Source organism: Dunckerocampus dactyliophorus, chromosome 21 (genome assembly GCF_027744805.1).
Source record: "Dunckerocampus dactyliophorus isolate RoL2022-P2 chromosome 21, RoL_Ddac_1.1, whole genome shotgun sequence".
Taxonomy (NCBI): Eukaryota; Metazoa; Chordata; class Actinopteri; order Syngnathiformes; family Syngnathidae; genus Dunckerocampus; species Dunckerocampus dactyliophorus.
Genome location: NC_072839.1, coordinates 15956612 through 15979168, shown reverse-complemented (window position 1 = coordinate 15979168; position 22557 = coordinate 15956612). Strand labels below are relative to the sequence as shown.

At 41.6% G+C, this 22557-nt stretch overlaps 1 protein-coding gene across 2 annotated transcripts; it reads left to right on the top strand.

Annotated features, from left to right (window-relative positions):
• The first annotated feature begins 1376 nt into the window (after positions 1-1376).
• drd3 (dopamine receptor D3) lies at positions 1377-20852 on the top strand. 2 transcript variants are annotated; one of them, XM_054765741.1, is made up of 8 exons: positions 1377-1559; positions 3293-3622; positions 7775-7887; positions 10122-10258; positions 12268-12461; positions 15450-15512; positions 15943-16321; positions 18601-20852. In XM_054765741.1, exons 2-8 carry the CDS (start codon positions 3329-3331, stop codon positions 18795-18797), a joined length of 1377 nt encoding a protein of 458 aa, XP_054621716.1. In that variant the 5' UTR covers positions 1377-1559; positions 3293-3328; the 3' UTR covers positions 18798-20852. The 2 variants fall into 2 exon arrangements, with proteins under 2 accessions (XP_054621716.1, XP_054621715.1); XM_054765740.1 differs by having other exon boundaries at positions 15940-16321.
• Positions 20853-22557: the final 1705 nt, after the last annotated feature.

Sequence of the window (22557 nt, the reverse complement as noted above, 5' to 3'; positions counted from 1 at the left end):
CCAAGTGCGCATAGCAAACACCACGCCATCAGTTGTAAGTCTGCTGCTGCCCGGCCCACTGCCACACAAACACTTTCCGTTCTTCTTGTTAGGATTCACACCAGCAGCGTCCAAGAAGGATGGTTTGCATTTCCATGGAGTGCCAAGGACGCATGGACACTTTAAGATGGAGGTGAAAAATAGGCGCTTGGGGCCTGTTTGTCAGCACCGGCGGGCATCAGAGAGGTCATCACAAAATAAACTTTTAGCAGAGGCCTTGGCCGTGCTCTAACTCAAAAAGTTATCTGCCGTTTATGTTTTATGTTCAAACAAGATGTCACTGATGCAACTCTAAAAAAAGTAACAAATTGGGATTCTTTGCAGGTGTGAAAGGAAAACAAGACATCCTACCTTGGACAGATCTCATTTGGTGTGCAGCGGCTGAGCTCCTCACATCGTTGCTGTGCCGTGTGGATGGAGGACAGGAGAACAAAGTACACTCGATAGGAGAAGCTCCAGCTAGACTCTTGCATATACACCAGTGAGTTTTATTATCTATATATACAAACGAAAAAACCTGCAAAAGCCACACTTTTGCAGCGGGCAGCCCTATTGTTCCTACTTCTATGGTAGTCGTCATACTTCTTCCTCACATAAAGCACCAATAAAAAGAATCTGGTGAGTTCAGTGCAGCAGATTCCTAAAAACACCATACCTTTATCATCTGGAGGTTCTCTGACTAGCGTTTTTGCAGTATGTTTTCAAAAAACAGAAGAGCGCTGTTGTTGCATACAGGATCTTTGACTAGCATTTTGTTTTTTTGCAGCAGATCCTTTAAAAAAGCAGAGCGCTCCTGTCGTATGCAGGATCTTTGTCTGGCGTTTTTATTAGTTTTATGCAGTAGATTCTTAAAGCTCTTTGATTAGCATATCTTTTGAAGCAGATCCTCAAAAGCAGGAAAGTGCTATTGACATATAGAGGATCTTTGACTAGCATTGTTTTTGCAGCAGCAGATCCTTAAAAACAGCAGCGCGCTACTGACATAGAGGATCTTTGACAAGCATTTTTTGCAGCAGAGCTTTAAAACACTACTAGGACCTTTGATTAGCAGTTTTGTTTTTTTGCAGTGGCAGATCCTTTTATGTACACATTTCCTCCATACAACTAAACATTGTCCCACCTTTGGGTGGTAGTAGCATACAAAATCAAATCAAATATGAATGAAAGTTGTGTCTCCTCGTCGTCATCCCCTCCAACAGTGTGTGACGTGTGCTGGATGAACGTGTTGAAGTGTGATGGTGGTGGAGAGCAGGAGGAGAGTGAATGAGCTCCAGGCAGGGAGGAGGGAGTCCGTTTGGAGGGTGTGTGTCTGGCGAACGCATGCATCCAGCCCTCACTCTCCTGTGCGCCATGGCAGCGAGCACACCACCAGGCAGCCCTGAGGAGCCTCCACCGCACACGGGGACGCCGTGATGATGATGATGATGATGATGATGATGGCTGGACAACTTTGAACTCTGCAGGGATGATGTTTGTCCTCCATGAGATTTGATGGTTTCTGCACTGGGAGACAGTAAGAGGTACGTGTCCTCCCTGTAAAGTGAAGGTGGTGTTGATTGGCTCCTATATGAGGCTTTAATGGCTTCATTTGGAGTCTAATGAATCCCATATGGAGGTGATGGTAAATGCTGATAAGGTGCTGCTGCTGCTATCACAGGCTTTAATTAGATTTAACCCAATTAACTCTCCATGGCAATTCATTTAGACAGCTGATCATTGCTTTAAGTTAATCAAGATCCTTGCGGAAGTTCTCTTAAAAAGGTTACACAGCATCTGCACGCCTCAAATGTTTGATTTTTTTTTTGTGTGCGATTCATCTTCATTTCCACCTGTCACGTCTCATTTTGGGACAAACTCACCGCCCACGGGGATACTTCAAGGTCTTTTAAGTGTGGACAATCACGTGAGCCAGGATCTGTGGAAGTGTGTGGAACTGGATTCAAACATCACCCTCCCTATCCTCCTCTCAGAAGAAGAAGAGGAAGGTGCTGTCTTACTGGATGTCGGCCAGCTGTTGTGATGATAAAGGACAGGATGGATGGAGTGCAGAGAGCAGAGCCAGGAGGATGCTGGACATCATGGCCAAAGCTGGCAGCGTGGATTTACTTCCCCTCGTGATGGTGCCAGCTCCTCCTTACAAGTCACTAGTTTGTATTTAAGAGCACTTTACAGGAAGTCTTTGCATCCCAGGAGCTGAGTGGGATGGAACATTCCTGAAGATGTCCAATTTTCTGCTGAGTCTCTCCTGAGCAAATATTTAATGGCACTTCCATGTGCTATAATGCTGGAGCCTATCACAGACGACTAAGGGCAGGCGTAATCCCATCAAGTCTTCAATTAGCACACGTTTGTCACCAATTATTAATCATACTTACCACCTTGTGCAATAGAAATGAATAGAAAGACCAAAACAATCCACAAAAGCAAAGTGTGGCATGCATGCACGTTCAACATAGACATGTGGTGTTATCTCCTCATGCCAGTTATCAAATGATAACCACCACCGTGTATGATAGAAATAAACCGAAAGGCTCGACATCGGCCATCGCTCAGGCATGAGAACATCCATGTGTGTCATATAATCTCATCACTCCCCCCGCCAGTTACAGTATTAATGATAATTGCCACCTTGCACAAACACAAAACACAAAGACTCAAAATAATCCACAAATGTCAAAGTCTGGCAGGCTTGCTCATGCAGCAGCACGTGCACATTCAACATAAACGTGTCCTAAAAGTAATGTGATCCTACCTCTGCATGCCAGTTTTAAATGATAACCACCGCCGTGCACGGTCGAAATAAACAAAGACTTGAAATAGGCCACCATACATAAAAAGAATATGATCACTACTTCCCGTTAATAAATGCCACCTATTAGCAATGTAAATAAAGACTCCAAATAATCCACTAAATTTCAAAAGGCACAGTTCTATTGCTCGTGCACGAGCACAACCACAAATGTAACACACAGTACATGTCATACAATTAAGACTTGAAATAAGCAACTAAAATGGTAGGCCGCGCTGCGATCCTGATGATGTGCATGCGTTACAATTCATGCCATCGCTCCTCCTATTGACGAACTGCCAACTTTCACAGTAGAATGAACAGGAAGACTCAACATAATCCAGAACATGAAAGCCCATGCATGGTACGACCACTTACACCACCTTTCATTTGGTTGCTGTGATGCAGGAGATATTTCCCAACTGACATGTGACCTAAAGCCACCTCCTAATCCTCCCTCCACAGGTCTGCCAAACATCCGCACCCCCATGACGCCGGGACATGGCGATGCTTAGCGGTGTAGAGCGGCCGTGGAACGCGTCGGAGCGTCTGGGCTGGGACGAGCGCAACGAGAGCGCGGCGGAGGAGGCCTGGCGGGGTGAGGGCGAGCGCCACTACTACGCCATGTTGTACTCGCTGCTCATCCTGGCCATCGTGTTTGGCAACGTGCTGGTGTGCCTGGCCGTGCTGAGGGAGCGCTCCCTGCAGACCACCACCAACTACCTGGTGGTCAGCCTGGCTGTGGCCGACCTGCTGGTGGCCTCGCTGGTCATGCCCTGGGCTGTCTACCTGGAGGTGAGCACTCAACACACCTGCCCTTGTGGTATATTTGCATAGTCACTTGTTGCTAGGCAGGAGTCGTGGCATACAACCGTTTATGCTCCAATGCCCAATAAAAATAAGGAATGTTAATCATGTTCACTGTCCTGTGTTTTAGCTAATTTGGTTCCAAAGAGTCTCATGCAGCAGAGAAAGGACAGGGAGGGACGGCGAATGAATCACTGCTCTCTATTAAATATAAATCATTCTAAATTGCCACTGGATTTTAAATGATTTGTGTCAGTATGTCAGTAACGTCCTCCTAAAGCTACTTTTTTAGCTGTTGCTAGATACTAGTGCCATTTTCTTATACTGTACCTCTCAACAAACCCGTTTTCCTCCAGAAACCCCCATATTTTGCCCTCCTTTTCCAGCACCTTCCTGTTTCATTCATATCGTTCCCATATTTGAAAGTTTCCGGTAGTGCCAGAACAGTACAGCTTTCAGTCCTCTCTGCAACATCGGTGTACCGTGTCCTGTAGCCGCTGTTAAAAAAAACACGGTCACAAGGGTGTCCAGCGTAAAAACTAACCGTTTATCTGCGTGGGCGAATGAGAAACACGCACCACACCAGGCAGCCGGGCCTTTACACCAGCACCCCTGCCGCTCCGGTAGATTTATCTTGCTGGTCGAAATTCTGGTGGAAAGACCACAATTTCCCTTATTTTCTGAAAATGTCCCCTTATTTTAAAATGCAAATGTTGCCAGGTATGCATTTTCGTCCCACAGATCACAGCTCACAGCTCACATAGGCCCTTGGCATATTGTAAAATAGAACAATTCATTATTTCCAAGATATAGAATTCGATATTACGCTAATTTGCATCTTTAACGTACAAAATGTATCAAAGTGGCCCTCACATCCTTTACATTTTTATGTATGTGGACCTTAGTGGAAAAAGTCTGACCCTGGAACAGATAAAATAAATTTTCATTGTTTCTTATATGAAAATAATGAGTGAGCCAGTGTGAAGCATAAGGAAAGTTCCTGTAAGGACAAGACAGAGCTGACCCCGCAGGGTGTGCCCCCTCAAGGTGTAAAATGAGCACAGCCTTTAGTGCATTTGTGGATTAAGCAGCCGCCCGGCCACCTGAAAGTCAGCACAATGCTTCATTTGTCCCTCAGTGCAACCAGGAGAGCAAAGAAACAACTTGGTAAAAAAGAGCAAAAGGAAAGCAGCACGGATTCATGCAGGAGCATTCAAGCTTGAGCAAAACCAGCTTTCACATTCAAAACAGGACAGTTTCATGAAAAACACCAAATATCCACTCATGTAAAGGTCAACAGCTCTGCAAGAGGTCATGTGGCGCAGTGGATGAGCTTGTGTTGGGATGCGAGACTAGAGCATCTGATCTACAGTGTGGCGTGTTCTCAAAGGCGGAGAGCGTTCTCTTTTTCCACAATTTGCCCTAAATGACGTTGCTCGGTAACCGCTTCATTCACGCCGAGGAAATTACTCCTGCTGCGGCAAATGTGACACGCCGCCTTTGATTTCCACAAAATAGCAGTTGACGGGATGGAGAGAGCGGGCATCCCGTAATGCCATCAGCCCTGGAAGCCATACTGAAGCCACTGACTTGACTTACTGATCCACGAAACACTTGGTGTTGTCACTGTATATCTCTATAGGATTACATTTTGCTGTCCTGTTGCGTGGCCAAATAACTTGTTTTTGATGTTGAAATATTTTTAACACAGATTAAAATACAAAAGTACAATTTCAATTACAAATAAATAGAAATAAATTTACAAAATAGAAATCATACCCAGCAGAGTGAAAGTGGAATTCCACCTTATGAGATCATAACAAACATATTGTAATAATGAAATAAATCATAACTGAAATATGAAAATAAAACTTTCTAGGGAAACCTGCCTCTCCATCGATCTCAAAATAAAATGTAACAAAGAATAATGCATTTAAAAGTATGAGCAATAAAATGCTCTTTTTTGTCACTATTATTTGCAAAATGTACTTGATTGTCTTGTTTTTTTTTTTTTTAAATATATGCAATAAATGCACGTCTAGGAGGTGTATGTCTCTAATATGGTGGAGGACTTTGAACTGCAGCCTTACTAATTCCTGGCGAGCTGCATCTCAGAATGAGCCATCCATCCATCCATCCATTCATCCATCCATCCATTTTCTATACCGCTTCATCCTCATTAGGGTCGCGGGGGCATGCTGGAGCCTGTCCCAGCTGACTTCGGGCGACAAGCGGGGTACACCCTGGACTGGTCGCCAGCCAATCACAGGGCACCTCAGAATGAGCCTTCTTCCCAAAAACATTTCATCCAAGCTCATGGTGAGCTTTCTTCTTAGTCATCCTTCTCACCGCAGGATAAATCAATAAGTTCATTTGCTGTCAAAACACTCCAGTGCACTTCTACTGAGTTCTTCTGCAGCACAGCCTTGCCACCGTCATCTCTGCTTGAATCGATCACGAGCATGGCCAGCTAGTCTTGAACAAAAATGTGATTTATCAGCATTAACGTGCATTGTGTGAGTTTATTTGTAAGCCTCTGAATCAGAGGCAGCTGCGGTGTGCTTTGAAAGCAATGCAGCACAAGCAGCAAGGTCAGCATTTGTCGGACTTTCCCCATAACATCCTATGGAATGGGGACACACGCAGTAGCCAGATTCCGCAAACATGTCCAGTTAGGAATTGCAAGCTTCACCACCACCTCATTAATGCACATTTTGGTCCTGAAATGTCTGCCATGTCCCTTGAAGAATGCCACTGGAGCGCCATCCAGTGGTGGGCGAGAATCAGGAGGTCAGGCTGGAGGTCAAATCAGGAGGCAAACACCAGCAGCAGGTGTTGCCACGTTGTCAGTTGTTTGTGTGTGTGTGTGTGTTTGTGGGCAGACCCATATTCCCATACTGGATCCCAGGGATTCCATCAATGGCCTTGTGGAGCTCCCAGCCCATTTATCTATCTTTGTGTGACAGTTAAGCTTTATGTCACCTCAAAGTGGACCCCTGAAGGTCTAAGCAGCCTCTTTGGCTTCATGGCTTCAGGGGATGGAACAAATGTGGGAAATGTTCTTGTGAGGGCAAAAATGCTTTAAAAATGTTTAAATGGCTCATCTTGTACTATTTTTCAACAAGTGAGTGTAAGAGGTCTTGGAAGTATTGGAAGTGTGTTAGCCTAAAAAGTGCTTTTAGTAAGCCCTGCTGGGAACACGCCGTTTTGTGTGTTTATAGCGTTAATGCTAATGAGCCGTGTTTGTCTCCAACAGAGTGTCTCCAAGAGGTGCTGTTATCCACGCTTCACATACATATACTACACTGTAACTATGCACTTGTCCAATGTAGTAGATGCCAGAGAACAACAACGTGGGGAGGACAGGACACCAATGTTAGCAACATTAGCATAGCTATGTGAGCTAAAGTGCTAACATTACATACTCACATAACAGCAACATCATGCTAGGTTAGCATATTCGCTGAAGAAAAAACAAAATGATCAAACCTACAGCTCCCACGTCTGTAGCTGACTGAGCTTTATTTTCAAATGTGTAGTGAAGCCTGCCTTTTTTTTTTCCCCCCCCCCCAAAAGAAACCACAACTTGAAAAGCGAGCATTTGAATGCCACTTCTCAAAAGGTGAGGGAGCTTTTTTATTATGTTTGGTGCTCATAAAGGGGCTCCAGGGACACATTACGGTTAGATCATTAAAAAGTCACTTTTGCATAATAGGGGACCTTTAATGGTGATTAACTGACGAACACCTCGGTGGATGAAGAGTTGAAATCAATGTAGACGGAAGGACTATTTATGATGAAATATTGGGTTTATTTTCTTCTTTCACCCAAACAGCTGTCAGTTCTGAAGTATTGTATTTTTTTTTTATTGATGATGGGCGCACTCATTAAGCATCTAACGAGGTCTGACGTCATACCCTATGCTGCTCGCAGCCACCAGGGGGCATAATTGCATGCTACTGTATATGGTGACTGCTTTTGTTTTGATGCGTCTGCCCTATTTGCCTTGTTTCTGCCACTAAATTTGCCTTCCCAGTTAAGCGTAAATATTCCAGATGGAAGAAAACCCGTCCACGTGTTCTAGGCTTGTTTAATGTAAATTTCACGCCGCCTTAATGCGCTGGTGTGTATCCTTTGCAGGTGGTTGGTGGCGCCTGGCTTTTCAGCCGCCTGTACTGTAACATCTTCGTCACGCTGGATGTGATGATGTGCACCGCCAGCATCCTCAACCTGTGCGCCATCAGCATCGACAGGTGAGTGCCCTCGCTGTCGCCATGGCAGCAGCGCCGTACAAATGTCAGCCAGGTGTGCTCGAGCACCGTCTTGCCAACTGCTGTGTGTGCGTAGAGGCGCAAATAGGAATCTAGCCGTGAGGTGGAGGTGTGTGATAATTGCGTTAAATCATCTCACGCGTGGCTGCACTTGTTAGAACTTTCTTCACAAAGCTCCTTAAAGTACACTAACGGGAAGTGAAAAGTGAAGAACATGTGGAGTCCTTTGCCGCTATTTCAGCTTCCACTGGAGAAGATATTGGATTGTGTCTGTAGACCTGGTCTAGCTCTTCTTCAGCAAACTCCTCCCAGCATGCCTTGATAGAGCTTGCGAGAGAGCCTTGTGCACGGGGAACAGACACGGGTGCTCCCACAAGGTTGAAAGCATACAATTCATATCATAGAAAGAATGAAGATGGATAGACAATCAGGACTACTTTATGAACGGATGAACTGAATAAGAAATGCTTTTGATCATATTTTTATTATTTTCAGTACATTTTCGTACATACATAATTATGATTTGTAAGGATGTTTTTAATTGCTGTATTTTATTTGGCCTCTGATGTCAGCTGCTGAACTTGCTGTTAAAAAGTGTTTATGGTCGAATTAACCGCTTTTTCCCCTTTAATTAGCACCTTGAAGCCATTGTAAAGCCTGTGTGCACACGACGTGTGTGCGCGTTTGTAACAGTCAGTTTTTTTTTATCCTGCAGGTAGAATGTTTAAGTGATGACGGAACACTTTTATGCTGCAGCAGCTTGTCTCTGTGGAAAATGTTTGAGACGACGCATGGAGTATTTTTTCTTTGTATTAAAAGTATTGTATTCATCGTCTGTATTAGAGTATTGTGCCGTTGATCCCTGCTTTTCGTGGGAGTTCCACGCCTATCAGCGAATGGTGAAAACCCGCTAGTAATTGATACCCCGATTAAAAAAAAACATGCACACGTCTCGCTCCTCTCCCTCCAAAGCTAGCTTGAAGTTCACGTTCAGATCAACATTTGCAATAAAAGTGACTCGATTCAGCTCTCCTTATGTGCCTCGCACACTTCTGAAACACAGCTACTCACCATTCACCAATGATAATGGAAGATGATCCATGAACGTATGGAATTGGAGTCGCATGTAGCCAGTCAGAGCACACTATTATGGTGCGTTCAAGGACCACAGAACAAAGTGACAGATCTCAATGCTTGAGAAAAAAAAAATTATCAGTGAAGCATTTTTTTGGGGGGGGAACTACATGTATGCTGTACATTCCACCTGTATTGTCACATATTTATCAATTATTACCCACTTATGGTGAAGGAAATGGGTTTCCTGCAGAAAAAATTGCCTATTTTTGGGGAAACAACATTTTTTTAACCAAATTATGCAAATTTGTGGGTCGGTCAATGCTGAATTGCAAATATGCGGAGAGCCACTGTACTTCTACTTTGATCAAAGTATTGTATTTGTAGTTTGAGTATCGTATAATTAGTTTGTATTCGTGACTGTAGTAATAGTTTGTATTGGCTTTGACTTGAAGGTAAAGTCATATTTCCACCTTGAAATGTCATGTAGCTTTTAATGAAAGCAGCATTTGATCAATCTAATCATTCACAGTCATTACTTCTACCTATTATACCTGCTGATGGTATTTATAGTGCACGTGTGTGTGTGTGTGTGTGTGTGTGTTTGGCTACAGGTTTGCCCCGTATTCCCCTCCTCCAGAGACCAGCCACAGTAATGAGTCTGATGAGGACAAACGATCACGGCAGATATCTGATTCCAAACTATGTAACATCTCATCCTTTTCGGGTCGGGTCCGGCCCAATAGAGCAACATTTCACAGCATCCCGTCTACACCGTGTGCACAATGATCCGTCCTGTGTGGATTTACAGCACACATATGACTTTCATGCCTTTGTTTTTCCCAAGTCCAAGCTGTATAAGGTTGAATGCTTATTGGATGGAAGCATCTCAATAAATGAAAAGTGAAACTTTTGTACAGGTGGTCTTCGGTCTGTTACCGTTTCAAACAACTCCTGACTTTTAGGCCTGTGGTTGTCTTGCACACTGAAAGAGGCGTTGCAAAGGAGGGAGAGACAGGCTTATTGGAGGGAGGAGGCCTCAATGAGAGCACTAAACTGCTAAATTATCACTGTCCATTGGCTGGTGCTTTAACATGCTCACAAATGAAATCAAGCTAAAATCTACCGTTTGTTGTGTGTAGGTACACAGCCGTGGTGATGCCTGTGTTGTACAACACCACACATCGCTCACGTAAGAGAGTCTTCGTAATGATCACCACCGTGTGGGTCCTGGCCTTCGCCGTCTCCTGCCCCCTGCTGTTTGGCTTCAACACTACAGGTCAGAACAGCTGAGGTCATAATTGAGGTCACAGTTGCGTTCAGAGTCAACGATTCAATTGTCATTCCAAAGAACGCTGCATTCATTCGACATTCCATACGCTCTTATATCTGGCCTCGTCTTGAACTCGAAACGAGCCTGTCTGGCTCTGATTTGGTGAGGCGTTACCCCCAGGATGCAAGGACATGGTGGCAGGTTGCTCCAATAATGTCTTTAATTCACAAAAGATAAGCTCACATAGAGCAGACACACAAAAAGGCAAGATACCAAAATAATGAAGGAGGTACCGCTAAGGCAAATGTAAAACTCACCATGGAAGGTGGGAACAGGAACACTCAAGAAAAGGAGAATAATACCAGGAAACGGACTCGGCAGCTATTGGTTATTGCACTGCGGTGTCAAACTGCTGTCAGTTTACTTCATTTATCTATTTTGGCCGAGTGGCTTAGTCTGCATTTGCCTCGTGAATGACCCAAGCATTCCTCACCCCCACCAGCCAAAAACAATGTCCATTCCAGTCCAGCCAGCAGGAGCAGACACGCATGGCTGCACGGCGCAACGGAGAACATTAGTCAGTGCAAACAATGCAATGACGGACACCGGCCCCTGTCCATTCCTCAATTAGTGGCAAACAACGCATGCCGTGTTTGTGTGCACGCGGCCTAGCAGCGCATCGCAACGGCATCCTTCATCATCATGTTGAGAAACACTTTGACTACTGTAGTTACATCTTGTCTAGTGAGCCATATTGGATATTACACCTGCAACAAACTACACACACCGAAAACGCAGGTCAACAACCACTCTTTTTCTACAATCCCACACATTCCACAGCTATAATGGCCCATGGCAGAAAGTCAAAGCTAGCCTTGACACTACACACACGCACACACACACACACACACACACGACATGTTCACACTAGAAATTCACAAAATTCATCTTCCACGTAAGTCCTGTAGGTGTCTGCACTGACTGAGAAGTAGAAATACGATACTGCTTTTTCAAGGTAAAAAAATCTGGAAAGAAAATGACCAAATGTTAAAAAAAAAAAAAAACATTATTGGGAAAAAATGCCATTGTAAAATACACATTTACAAAAATAAACACATTTTTGAATTTTGTTCATTCTCAGCCACCACAGTTTTCAGTGAAGTTCGGAAGTTTTTTTATTTTTAGAATTGTTTTAATTTATTTGTAAAATAATTTACATCAATTTTTCAATAATTATTTATTTGATTAAACCTTTTTTTAAAACATTAAATACATGAACATATTTTCACAACATCACAGACATTTGCTGATGAATCCCGTGTGTTTCTGCTGTTTTGTTATTGTCGTCGCAATTGTTGTTGTTGTCTCTCGGTATTGTATGTCCCTCTTTTGTCCCTGCGTTCCCCCCACTGTCTTCTTTTCTATCCCCTCCTGCTCCAGTCCAGCCACTCCAAATTTGCATAACAACAAAACATCAAATAAAGTCAAATAAAAGCTATATAACGGGGGAAGAGTATCTTCCACTTTCCCCTGGCAGAGCAAATCTGTTTAGCATGTGAGGGCATTTAGATCAACAATGGCGGATGTACACAGTTTAGTATCGTCCACAGTATCTATGGATTGTTGTCTGATTTAGCTGTGTGTGCAATTTGGGTAACAGCCAGTCAACTGCAGAATATAAATGCTAATGCTAAGAGCACAGATCACTTTCCATCCGTTTGTCCTAAATTGAGTTGCGGTAGAAGCAGCCTGTTGATGAGGTTGAGATAATAGATGTGACATTATTGATGTGGGAGATGGTTGACGTACGTAACTTAGATCCATACGCTGCTGCAAGGGCGTCAAAGGCGCGCTCATGAATTTCGTGTGCAATTACAGTGGAGGCAATCATGTGGGCAGTAATGGGCTAAGGCGCTCACTATTGTGCACTTTAACGTGCACTCTGAATATAAAGCAGGGCAGGTCTCTGAGGTCGAGCTGACGTGTTTGGTATTCTTTGGCCTCCACGTGTGCAGACGACCCCATGGTGTGCTCCATCTCCAACCCCGACTTCGTCATCTACTCCTCCGTGGTGTCCTTCTACCTCCCCTTTATGGTCACGCTGCTGGTGTACATCCGCATCTACGTCTTCCTGAGGATGCGGAGGAAGAGGATCACCTTCAGCCAAGCCAGCGGGAAAGTGCAGCCGGGCTCCACGCCGCCCTCCGTGGTGCGTCTACTCTACTCTATTCTATTTCAATTCTATTCTAGGTCTACTCCACCCCTTCATAAATGTTCATGCTTCACCGCACTTCATAAATCCCATCCTCCATTTTACAACTTTAAAGCCCTCGTCCACCAAAATGAAAGGATAAATTAGTCATACGCATGTACCGTAGCACTGGATCAAACATGGAATCAACTCCACCCTTTTTTTTTTTTGCTTAATTTCAAATATTCACCAACTCTTGACCTTTCACTAAAGACTCCACATTTGAAAATATTCATTTCCATTTCCGTTCCAGGAGGTGCGACTCCAACCAAAATGGACGTTAACCACATCCATTTTTCCCCATAAGAAATAATGTTAATCCAATTAATCCATCCCAAAAAGCCAAAAATATTAACACAAAACACATTTATGATTTTACAATTATAGGTTGTTTTTTTTTTACCCCTGTCCTGTCCAGCCTTTAAAGCAGATAGAATTGTAGATCTAAATGCCGTCAAATGCTCAACAGATTTACTCTGCCAGGGAGAAGTGTGATATACACTTCCCCTGTCATACAAAATTTATTTGACTTTGATGCTTGTTATAAAGCAAATTTGGAGCGACCGGACCGGAGCAGGAGGGGACAGAAGAAGAGAAAAGGAAACAGGGGGGGGGGGATGAGAGGGGGACAACAAAAAAAAAAAAAAAAAAAAAAGAGAGACAAGAGACAAGGACAACAGCAGCAACAACAACAATTGTGATAGAACAGAAACATGCAGGACGACATCAGCAAATAAATGTCTGTGACAACTATAAAGACGAACAAGGACATAAGTCATGAAATGATGAACTATGATAGTGATCACAATGACAATACTGCATTGAAACAGTCACACATAATAGTAGTCATGAAATGATGAACTATGATAGTGATCACAATGATAATACTGCATTGAAACAGTCACACAATAGTAGTCATGAAATGATGAACTATGATAGTGATCACAATGACAATACTGCATTGAAACAGTCACACATAATAGCAGTCATGAAATGATGAACTATGATAGTGATCACAATGACAATACTGCATTGAAACAGTCACACATAATAGCAGTCATGAAATGATGAACTATGATAGTGATCACAATGATAATGATACAATTATAGTTTTACATGCAGAAAACATTTAAAAATGCATGTGCCGTAAATGAGGACTGAAAGGGATGAATGAAAGTTTAACGTTGCTTTCACCTCCATTGAAGACGTGATTGTTGCCAAAGACACAATGTGGCAAAGAGATCAACGCAGACACCACCTTCCTGTTTCTTTAATTCAGTAGTGTTTCTCACCTCAAGTCTTTTGTTTTGATCACAGCTGCAAAATAAGCCATAATGCAGCCAAGGACAGTTGCAAGTGGCAGCAGGTGAGAAACACCGTTGAATTAAAGAAATAAGTCGTGGCAAAACACCAGGGTGGTGTCCGTGTTGACCTCGCTGCCACATTGTGTCTTTGGCAACAATCATGTCTTCAAATGGTAAAAGTGAGGTAAAATGTTCATTTATCACTTTCATTCATCATTTATATACATTTAGAATTGTTTTGTGCACATAAAAGTATAAATGTGAAACTATAAAAAAGGTGTTTAGTGTTAACATTTTTGAGACTGTGTTAGTTAGCAAAGAACTACGGAGACAACCGCTGATGACATCACAGACGAGCAACTGAGCTGATCACCAGTTCCTTCAATGTGTTAGCAAGCTAATAAGATGCTAACAAGGATGTTTCGTGATAAAAATACATTAAGAATTGGACTCACACTGTGCATTAGTAACACGACAAGACGCAAACAGAGGCAAAATTTTGCCATAAATGTTCAACATTAACAGAAAAACACGCTAGCTAGCGTGGATACTAATGATACGAGGACACTGTACATGTTGGAAGGTCTGCATCAAAGGATTACATTTGATTCTTTTATGGCGTGGGTCAATAAAAAACAAACAAACAAACAAACAAACAAAAAACGAGCTACAGTCCAAGAAAAACAGCCCCCTGGTTGCACTGGACACCCCTGGTATAAACATTTTACCAAGGTCGGCACTTGTCTGAAACGAGGACATCTTCTTTTTGCAATATTACTTTCCAACCTGACACGATTCACATGCGTTATGCATAATTCACTTTTAAATTGCAACTTTCCACACACACACACACACACACACACCTTACAAAATAAAACGTCATCCAGTGGATGCCTGCAAATATGCTGCATGAAAATGTCAAAACGCTTATTTGCATATTTGAAGAAAACGGCTTTGCTTGAATGTAAAAGAGGTCAGCAGGTCCATGGTGAAAAACCACATTACTGCACGTCGGCTTGGTGATCAAAATAACAAAAAAAGGCATGAGAATGAAGTCAGTTAGTCCCGGTTGCACCCATCATTCAGCAGACATGAATTCATGACAGCAGACACGGATCAATCCATCGTGCCATTTTGTGCTTGATTGATGATCAATATATCAATACATAAGAATACATTGCATTTCTATGGTGCTTTTCTACTGACATAAATTCAGAAATAATGACAAAATAAAATATATCCATATAAATACATATATACATAAACTGCTGATGATGTATAAATGAATAGCAGGAAAGTGCTTTTGAATGACACAAAAGAAAGAAAAAAAAAAAACAGGGATATGAAGAACTGACTGTAAAACCTGAAAAAGGCCAAATAGGTTGAATTGAATATCTTCTTTTGTCACTTTCTTGAGTCATTGCCATCCATCAAAGTGAAGAATGAGTTACTTGGGTCTCACGTGTAAAATGATCTGTGCTTGAACTCACTCTGTCTGTCTGGCTTGAGAGATTTAGGGACAGCTTTTATGCGTGGCGCTGCGGGACAAATGAGATCAGCGTGGACAGCAGACTATGATTTCATGACACGAATTGACTTTTAAGTGCGGGAATAATCCCACTTGTCTTCTGTCCTCTGTCAGGAGACATGTCTACAGGAGAAAGCCAAGACCAAACATGACCTGTCTCCTATCAGGATTAAAATGGTAGGCCTCATTTAATGTTTACATGAATACAAAACCGCATACTTTCGATTTTTCCTAGTACAAAATGCTGCAATGTGTATGCCAGGCCAGTAGGTGGCGATGCCAATTTGGAAAGAAATACTACACAGATCAACACGGCCTTTTGGGTGGGTTGCGTTCAAATATGGGATAAAAATTGGATATCGGTGCTAAACTGAAGTGTAAATACGTGCTAGGACTATTTTTCCATGTATTTAACAGAAGCTAGCTTACATTGTCATGCGCTTTGTTAGCCTCTGGATGAATGTGAAGGTGAACTTTGGCTTCAGCTATTACTCACTAATCTGCATAATCATTTCAGCCTGAGGAAAAGCTGCTGCTGTTTCAATTAAGCTCGTTAGTTGCCACAAAACAGGTACTGCTACTGCTTCTGCTACTACATTTCCAGCAGTGCGTGGAGCCTTTAGCCCCGCCCAAGTCCCGCCTGCTGTCAGCCTGTCTGTGGCGCAAGCACCCAAAGACGGGCCCCGTGGAGAACTCTGCGCTGCCCCAGGTGGACTCTGAGAACTACTGCAGCATCAGCCATGCGTCCTGCGGCCGCACCGAGCTGGAGCTGGACCATGACCGGGAGCGAGGCCACAACATGGCGGCGGCGGCAGCGGAGATGAGCCAGAACGTGCAGTTGTCGGTCAGGATGAGCTGCGAGGTGAAGGACCTCTCCAACGGGCGCACGCACACATCGCTGCGGCCCGCCAGCATCAACAATCCCAGATTTAGGAGCATGCACGCGCGCGAGAAGAAAGCCACGCAGATGCTGGCCATCGTGCTCGGTAAGTTGATGCATTTTTGTCCAAGTTCAGCACATTTTCGAGAGAGTTGTCAGAAAAATTGAGGCTGGAAAGTTCTGCTGATTGAACAATTTATGCAATAATGAACTAACAAAAAACATGTCCTTAGAGAGTCTGTTTGTCAACACCAAAAGTAAGAAAATCTATCATCTCGCTCACTTGTTTGCTACACTTTTGAGAGCAGAAGCCCTTAAAATGATTACGTTGACATTTTTTTGTGTAAAAGCAGGCTTCACTACACATCTTAAAATACAAGCTCTGCCAACTCTCCATCAGTTACTCATGTTACGTTATTGTTAGGGGTGTCACAAGACGAGACGATGCACGAGAGAGTGCCTATGAGAACGAGACGAGACGAGACTAACATTACTTTTAAGAAAAGTACACTGAAAGAATATGACAAAAATATGACATTATATTGCAATGTGCTAATTTAATTTCAACTGCATTACCTCGCATCAAGATGCTGAAAGCAATGCACAGAGTGAACTCTCTTCCTGCCTGTTTGGAGGCGGGAGACGAGGAAAACAGACACGCGTGCACATGGAAATATATTGAGGCCGGCAAAATTACAGAGTTCATTTTCATGTATTGTGTGATTCATTCTTTTATTTATTATATCGTGCCAGGCCTGGTGCCCACGAGGCGAGAAATCTTGTCACCTTTTAATCTCACGAGATCTTGTGACACCGCTAGTTATTGTATGTGATATACGGCATGCATTACGTTGGACAGAGTTACAGTGTATATGAGAAAAAGCACACAATAGCACATTTTGGAGACAAACACAGCTCATTCGCAGTAAAGTCACACGCACACGCACACGCAACTGTGTTCCCTGTGAGGGCTTTCTAAAAGCACCGTCTCAATTCCACACTTCCAATCCACTCCTGTGTCACCTCTCCTGTGACACTTGCTGAAAAATATTACACATGGAACCTTTAAGAAGTACGAAATCTATCAAGAGCACAAAGCAACTTGACACAAAGCCAAAAGAGTTTAAAAGAGCTGTGATTTGAAAGGAACCCATTCAGTCATGCAAGACTGAGCCAAAGCAGCAAGAAGAAAACCAGCTGATGGTGCTGGACTTTCCAAGGGAAGTCATCTTCTCGTACTCCTTTATAGTCTCCCAGCAGGCTGATGAGCTAAGCGCTAACAGGTGTGCAGCCTCACAAGTGCAGCACATCCAGCTGACGACCACACCGAACAACATTAAATGTACGTATAATAGTCTTACATATTGTCTGTTGACGGGCTTCGAAGGGCCATTAAAATGTTGCGTTCAAGGACAAACGCCAACGTTATCGTCTCTTTGCAAGTCTACTGATGACATTAGCATGCCATGACACTAAGTGGCATAAATTGTGGTTAGAAAGTGACGTGATCGTCTTTATGCTTGCTCTGCTCTTGCAATGACTTTCACCTCCAAGCGCTGCTCTTCACTGTGCATGACCATCTTTACCAACATACTGTATCTGGACAGTATCTGTACATACGCGTATATTACAACTTTTCCTTCAAATGGTAGTAAAATTATGACTTTTCTGGTACTCCAACCTTATTCTCGGATTACTGTATGACTTTTTTACCCCTCATATTACACTTGTTTCTCTCAAAATTGGGACTTTTTTCTTGTAATGCTCTGATGTTGTTGGACTATTTTTTTCCTTGCACTATTTCACCCTTTTTTCCTCATTTTTTATATTTTTCTTCACAATATTACAACTTTGTGTAATATGAAAACTTTTTTCTTGTCATATGATTCCCCCCCCCCCCCCCCCCCCCCCCCCAAGTTAGGACTATATTCTCATGAATTGGGACTTTTGTCATATTCATACATGTATTTTAAGATTTTATTCCTGTAAAATCTATTTTTCTAGGAACATTATGACCTTATTCTCATCTGATTTTTTTCCCATAAAACTGGGACTTTTTTTGTAATGTTATGACATTCTCATATAATTCCATTTTTTTTTTCCCCTTGCAATATTACATTTTTCCACATATTACGTCGTTTAATTGTTCCTCAAAGTTAGGGCATTATTGTCATAAATTAGGACTTTTGTCTTGGAATATTATATGTTATTTTTGAAAAATTTGAATTTGTTTTTCAAAAATTGCAACTTTTTTCCCTCACAATGTTCGGACTTTTTAGATAATATTACATCTCAAAATGCTGTGATTTTTCTCTTATGTGGCCAAATATGCCAGCATCTGATGAACATTTTCTCAATTTCTGCTCTCTTTTGTCATGTTTTTAGGGGTGTTTCTCATCTGCTGGCTGCCCTTTTTCGTCACGCACATCCTCAACACGCACTGCAGGACGTGCGAGGTGCCGCCAGGCCTCTACAGCGCCTTCACCTGGCTGGGCTACGTCAACAGCGCCCTCAACCCAGTCATTTACACCACCTTCAATGTGGAGTTCAGGCGCGCCTTCATTAAGATCCTCAGCTGCTGAGATAGAGGAGATAAAAACTTTTCCAGGTTTAATTGGACAAGAAAGACGCTTTCAAGAAGCACAAAGTGTGGACTTGTTTGTGCTCATGTGGTGTGCACGTTCTTCCTCCATGTGTGTTTGTTTGGGAACGAGGTGCAGCTGGTGACTTTTTGCCGCGCGTGGACTATATGAGGTTATGAATGGCGTTAATAACGCCGCCTCTACAAGCCCGAGCAGTGCATGCACGCCAAAGTGAAGCGGTTACGCTCTATTGGGCTGTCATGAATAGATTTAGTACAAGGTGCATCCACTCAAAGATGGGACATTTTTCATGCAGTTTTTTTAGTGTTTACCGTCAGCCTTGCTGTGATGCGCAGACACACATCAAGGATTTTGACGCCATGTCTGTAGTGTAAATAAAAACAAAAGCACAAACCGATTCCCAGGGGCGCACTATTTAGTTCAGCTGCGGCTTTCTGCCCGTGTCCCGATCATTCGGTTACGTTCCGCTAAGCTTGCGTGTGGTGTTACCCCAGGATAGCTTGGATCATCAAAGTCTTCTCATATAAACACAAAAACTAGCTTACACGGAGCGGCACCATACACACAAATTCCAAGTAGTAATAAAATGAAAGTCTAGGAGGTATAGTTAGGCCTAACACAAACTCACCATGGAAGGTGGAAACAGGGACACGACCAAAAAGAGAATACAGTGGAACCTTAGTATCATTAAATTTGTTCCAGAAGGTTCGACGCAAACAGAATAAAATTTTCCCACAAGAAATCATGTAAATACAATGAATTTGTTCCAGAAAGCCAAAAATGTTAACACAAAACATATTTTAATAGGTGGTCAATTATAGTTTTACATGCAGTAAACAATTCCAAATGCATACTAACACATGTAAATGATGACTGAAAGGGATAAAAGGAACATTTAGGTCTACTTTCACCTTCACCTTCACCTTCACTGAAGATGTGATTACTGATGCCAGTGTTCCCAAAGACACCACCTTCCTGTTTGTCCACGAGTTATTTCTAGAATTCAAGTGTTTCTCGCCTCAGTAAACCCACGATGGAGCTACAGAAAGTTTCAAGTACCAGCATTTTGATGAAGAGGGTGAAAAACTATTTTGTCAGTCGCGCATCTGAGCATGCGCTACGTGCATTGTGTAAGTTTTTACATAGATCAGACTTTTACAGTCTTTTAATAAGAGTCAGTAAGAATTTAACATCTAAGATGTGTGGTTATTGATCACTTATGTTCCTACATTTATAAAATAATAACTACCACTGCACGTGATGTCGCGGAAAAGGAGGAAGTGACGTAGTATCGCCGTTATGCAGAACCAATCGCGTTTCTGATAGGCATAGTGTAGTGACAGAAGCTAAGGATGTTTTGTGATAGAATACATTAAGAACACAGTTGGACCTACGCAATGTATTAATAACAACAGTGCGCTCAGTTTATTGTGCACTAATCGGAGAATTTACTAAACCAGGGGTACATCTTGGCATGCAAAACTGAAAAACACGTTAACCAAGGTTCCCATGTAAATAGAGTAAACATGAATAGTACTTACCAAGAAGCGAACGGGGTACATCGAGCGCCTGGGTTGTGAGAGTCTAACGTAACAAAGCAAAGACGTGATGATCCGGCTACTAACAAAAAGCCCCAGCTGAACTAAATACTACGCTGATTACACGTCAAACTCAAGTTTATTTGCTCTCTCGGGTGCCATACAGGAAGTAGAAATACAAATTAAAAGCACCACACAGGAAATGAAGGGGGAACACAGGAAAACCGACATGGCCGTCTTTTTACGCACGTGTCGTATTATTTATCTCGTGAATGAAGACATAATGTTGTACAATAACTCTGTGGGAGAAATTATTTCACAATTCATGGTCAGTGGAAATATGAAAAATGTACAAAGAGGAAAAAACATGAAGGATGTTGGGGAAAAAATAGGCTTAAGTAGACCAGCACAGGTATCCATTGGGGTGTCTAATAAAAAGTGCGGGGAAAATCATGATTTGTTGTTTTGTTGTTCTGTTTTTGGGCCACTTCCATTGAGATGCATATGTCAAAAACATAAAATAAAAAGTAAAATACATGTAAACTGGAATGTGTGTTTTGTGTTTATCTGCCCATGTGTTAGCTTGCAGGCTACTGGATGTTAGCGACCTATAGAATCGATATGCAAAACGACACTCCACTACAACAACAAGACCATTGGGTTTTTGTAAAAAGAAATAAGTATGATTACAGTACAGTGGTGGCGTCTTGTGTTTCTTAAGCTTCTTTCAATTCACCACGTGTGAACATTCCATTAAAGGCGCAGCACCTTTGGGACCAAATGTCAACCATGTGCGCTCTCTTCGTGCGCTGATGTAAACACGCAGATTGCCCTGAAATTGGATGTTGGCATTCATTCTCCCACAGGAAGCAAAGTCTTGTTTGGAGTGACCCGCTAACCTTTTCATCTTTTCATTAGCATTGGCATCCTTCCGGCCTGTTTAAGAAGAAGAAGAAGAAGAAGAAGAAGAAGACCTTCATGAAGTCTCTCCTTTCAGAAATGATAAACTATCAATTTCTTCCATATTCACCTCCAATTAAAGCGCTGCTCATCAGCATGGCGCTGACTCTACCCTGCGTCCTCATTACACCTCTTAAATATTGAAATATGCACGTACACATGAAATATTGACTTCATGAATAATAATATTATTGACACCACGATAGGAAAGTGGAGACGCACTCATCCACAAATAAAGTCAACAAATCCCTAATTCTAATGTACTCTCAAATGTATAGAAATTCTATTAAAAATACTGTATATTACAATAAAATCATACGCAAATGATATCAGCTACAATAAAGAACGCTTTTGAAAAAAAAACTAAATAAAATATAAATGAAATCTATTAAAATAAAATAAAAACATTTTAAAATATACCATATATTCAAATACAAATAAGATATAAATGAAGTGTGAGGAAATAGAAAAATGTTTTGAAATAAATTCAAATAAAATTTAAATGAAATAAAATAAAATAAAAAGCGGCATAGAAGATGGATGGCTGTATGGTATAAGGTAAAATAATTACATAGAAATAAAATAAAAATACTGTGTATTAAAATAAAATATCAATGAAATGTAGGGAACTAGACATGATGAATTGTATTAAAATAAAATAAAAATGTATAGAAATTAAATAAGAATGAAATGTATGGAAAGAAAATATAAATGAAAAGTATCAACATAAAGTAAAGTAAAAACTGTACAGAAATAAAATGTAAAAAAATATTATTATAAAATAAAATAAATTGAATTAATAAAATACAATTCAAATGAAATTTATGAAAATATATAAAATATAGAAATAAAAATACATATTTAAATAAAATAAAATGTATAGAAATAAAACATTAAATGCATCAAAATAAAAATTTAAAAATGTGTACAAACAAGAATATAAAATGTATTAAAATACAAGGAAAATTTATCAAAATAAAATCAAAATGTATAGAAAAAAAGTAAAAATGTTCAATATAAAATCAAAATGTTTAGAAACACAAAAATTAAAATAAATTGAAATAAAACAAAGGTGACGTAAAATAATGTGCAATTAGATATGACATGAAATGAAATGAATAAATATAAATTGTCTCAGAGTAGCATGCATGGATCAATCCTTGAGGGGCAGTGGGAGCTCTGGATGATTGTATGCAAATCTCCTCCTCCCCCAGGTAGCATTCATTAGGCTGCAGTGACGT

What these genes read in the sequence shown, in the direction of transcription:
- drd3 (XM_054765740.1), top strand. Translation starts at nt 3,329, where the DNA reads ATGGCGATGCTTAGCGGTGTAGAGCGGCCGTGGAACGCGTCGGAGCGT. An exon ending in TGCGCCATCAGCATCGACAG is followed by an intron (nt 7,888 to 10,121) that starts GTGAGTGCCCTC and finishes TGTTGTGTGTAG; the next exon opens with GTACACAGCCGTGGTGATGC. An exon ending in GCTCCACGCCGCCCTCCGTG is followed by an intron (nt 12,462 to 15,449) that starts GTGCGTCTACTC and finishes GTCCTCTGTCAG; the next exon opens with GAGACATGTCTACAGGAGAA.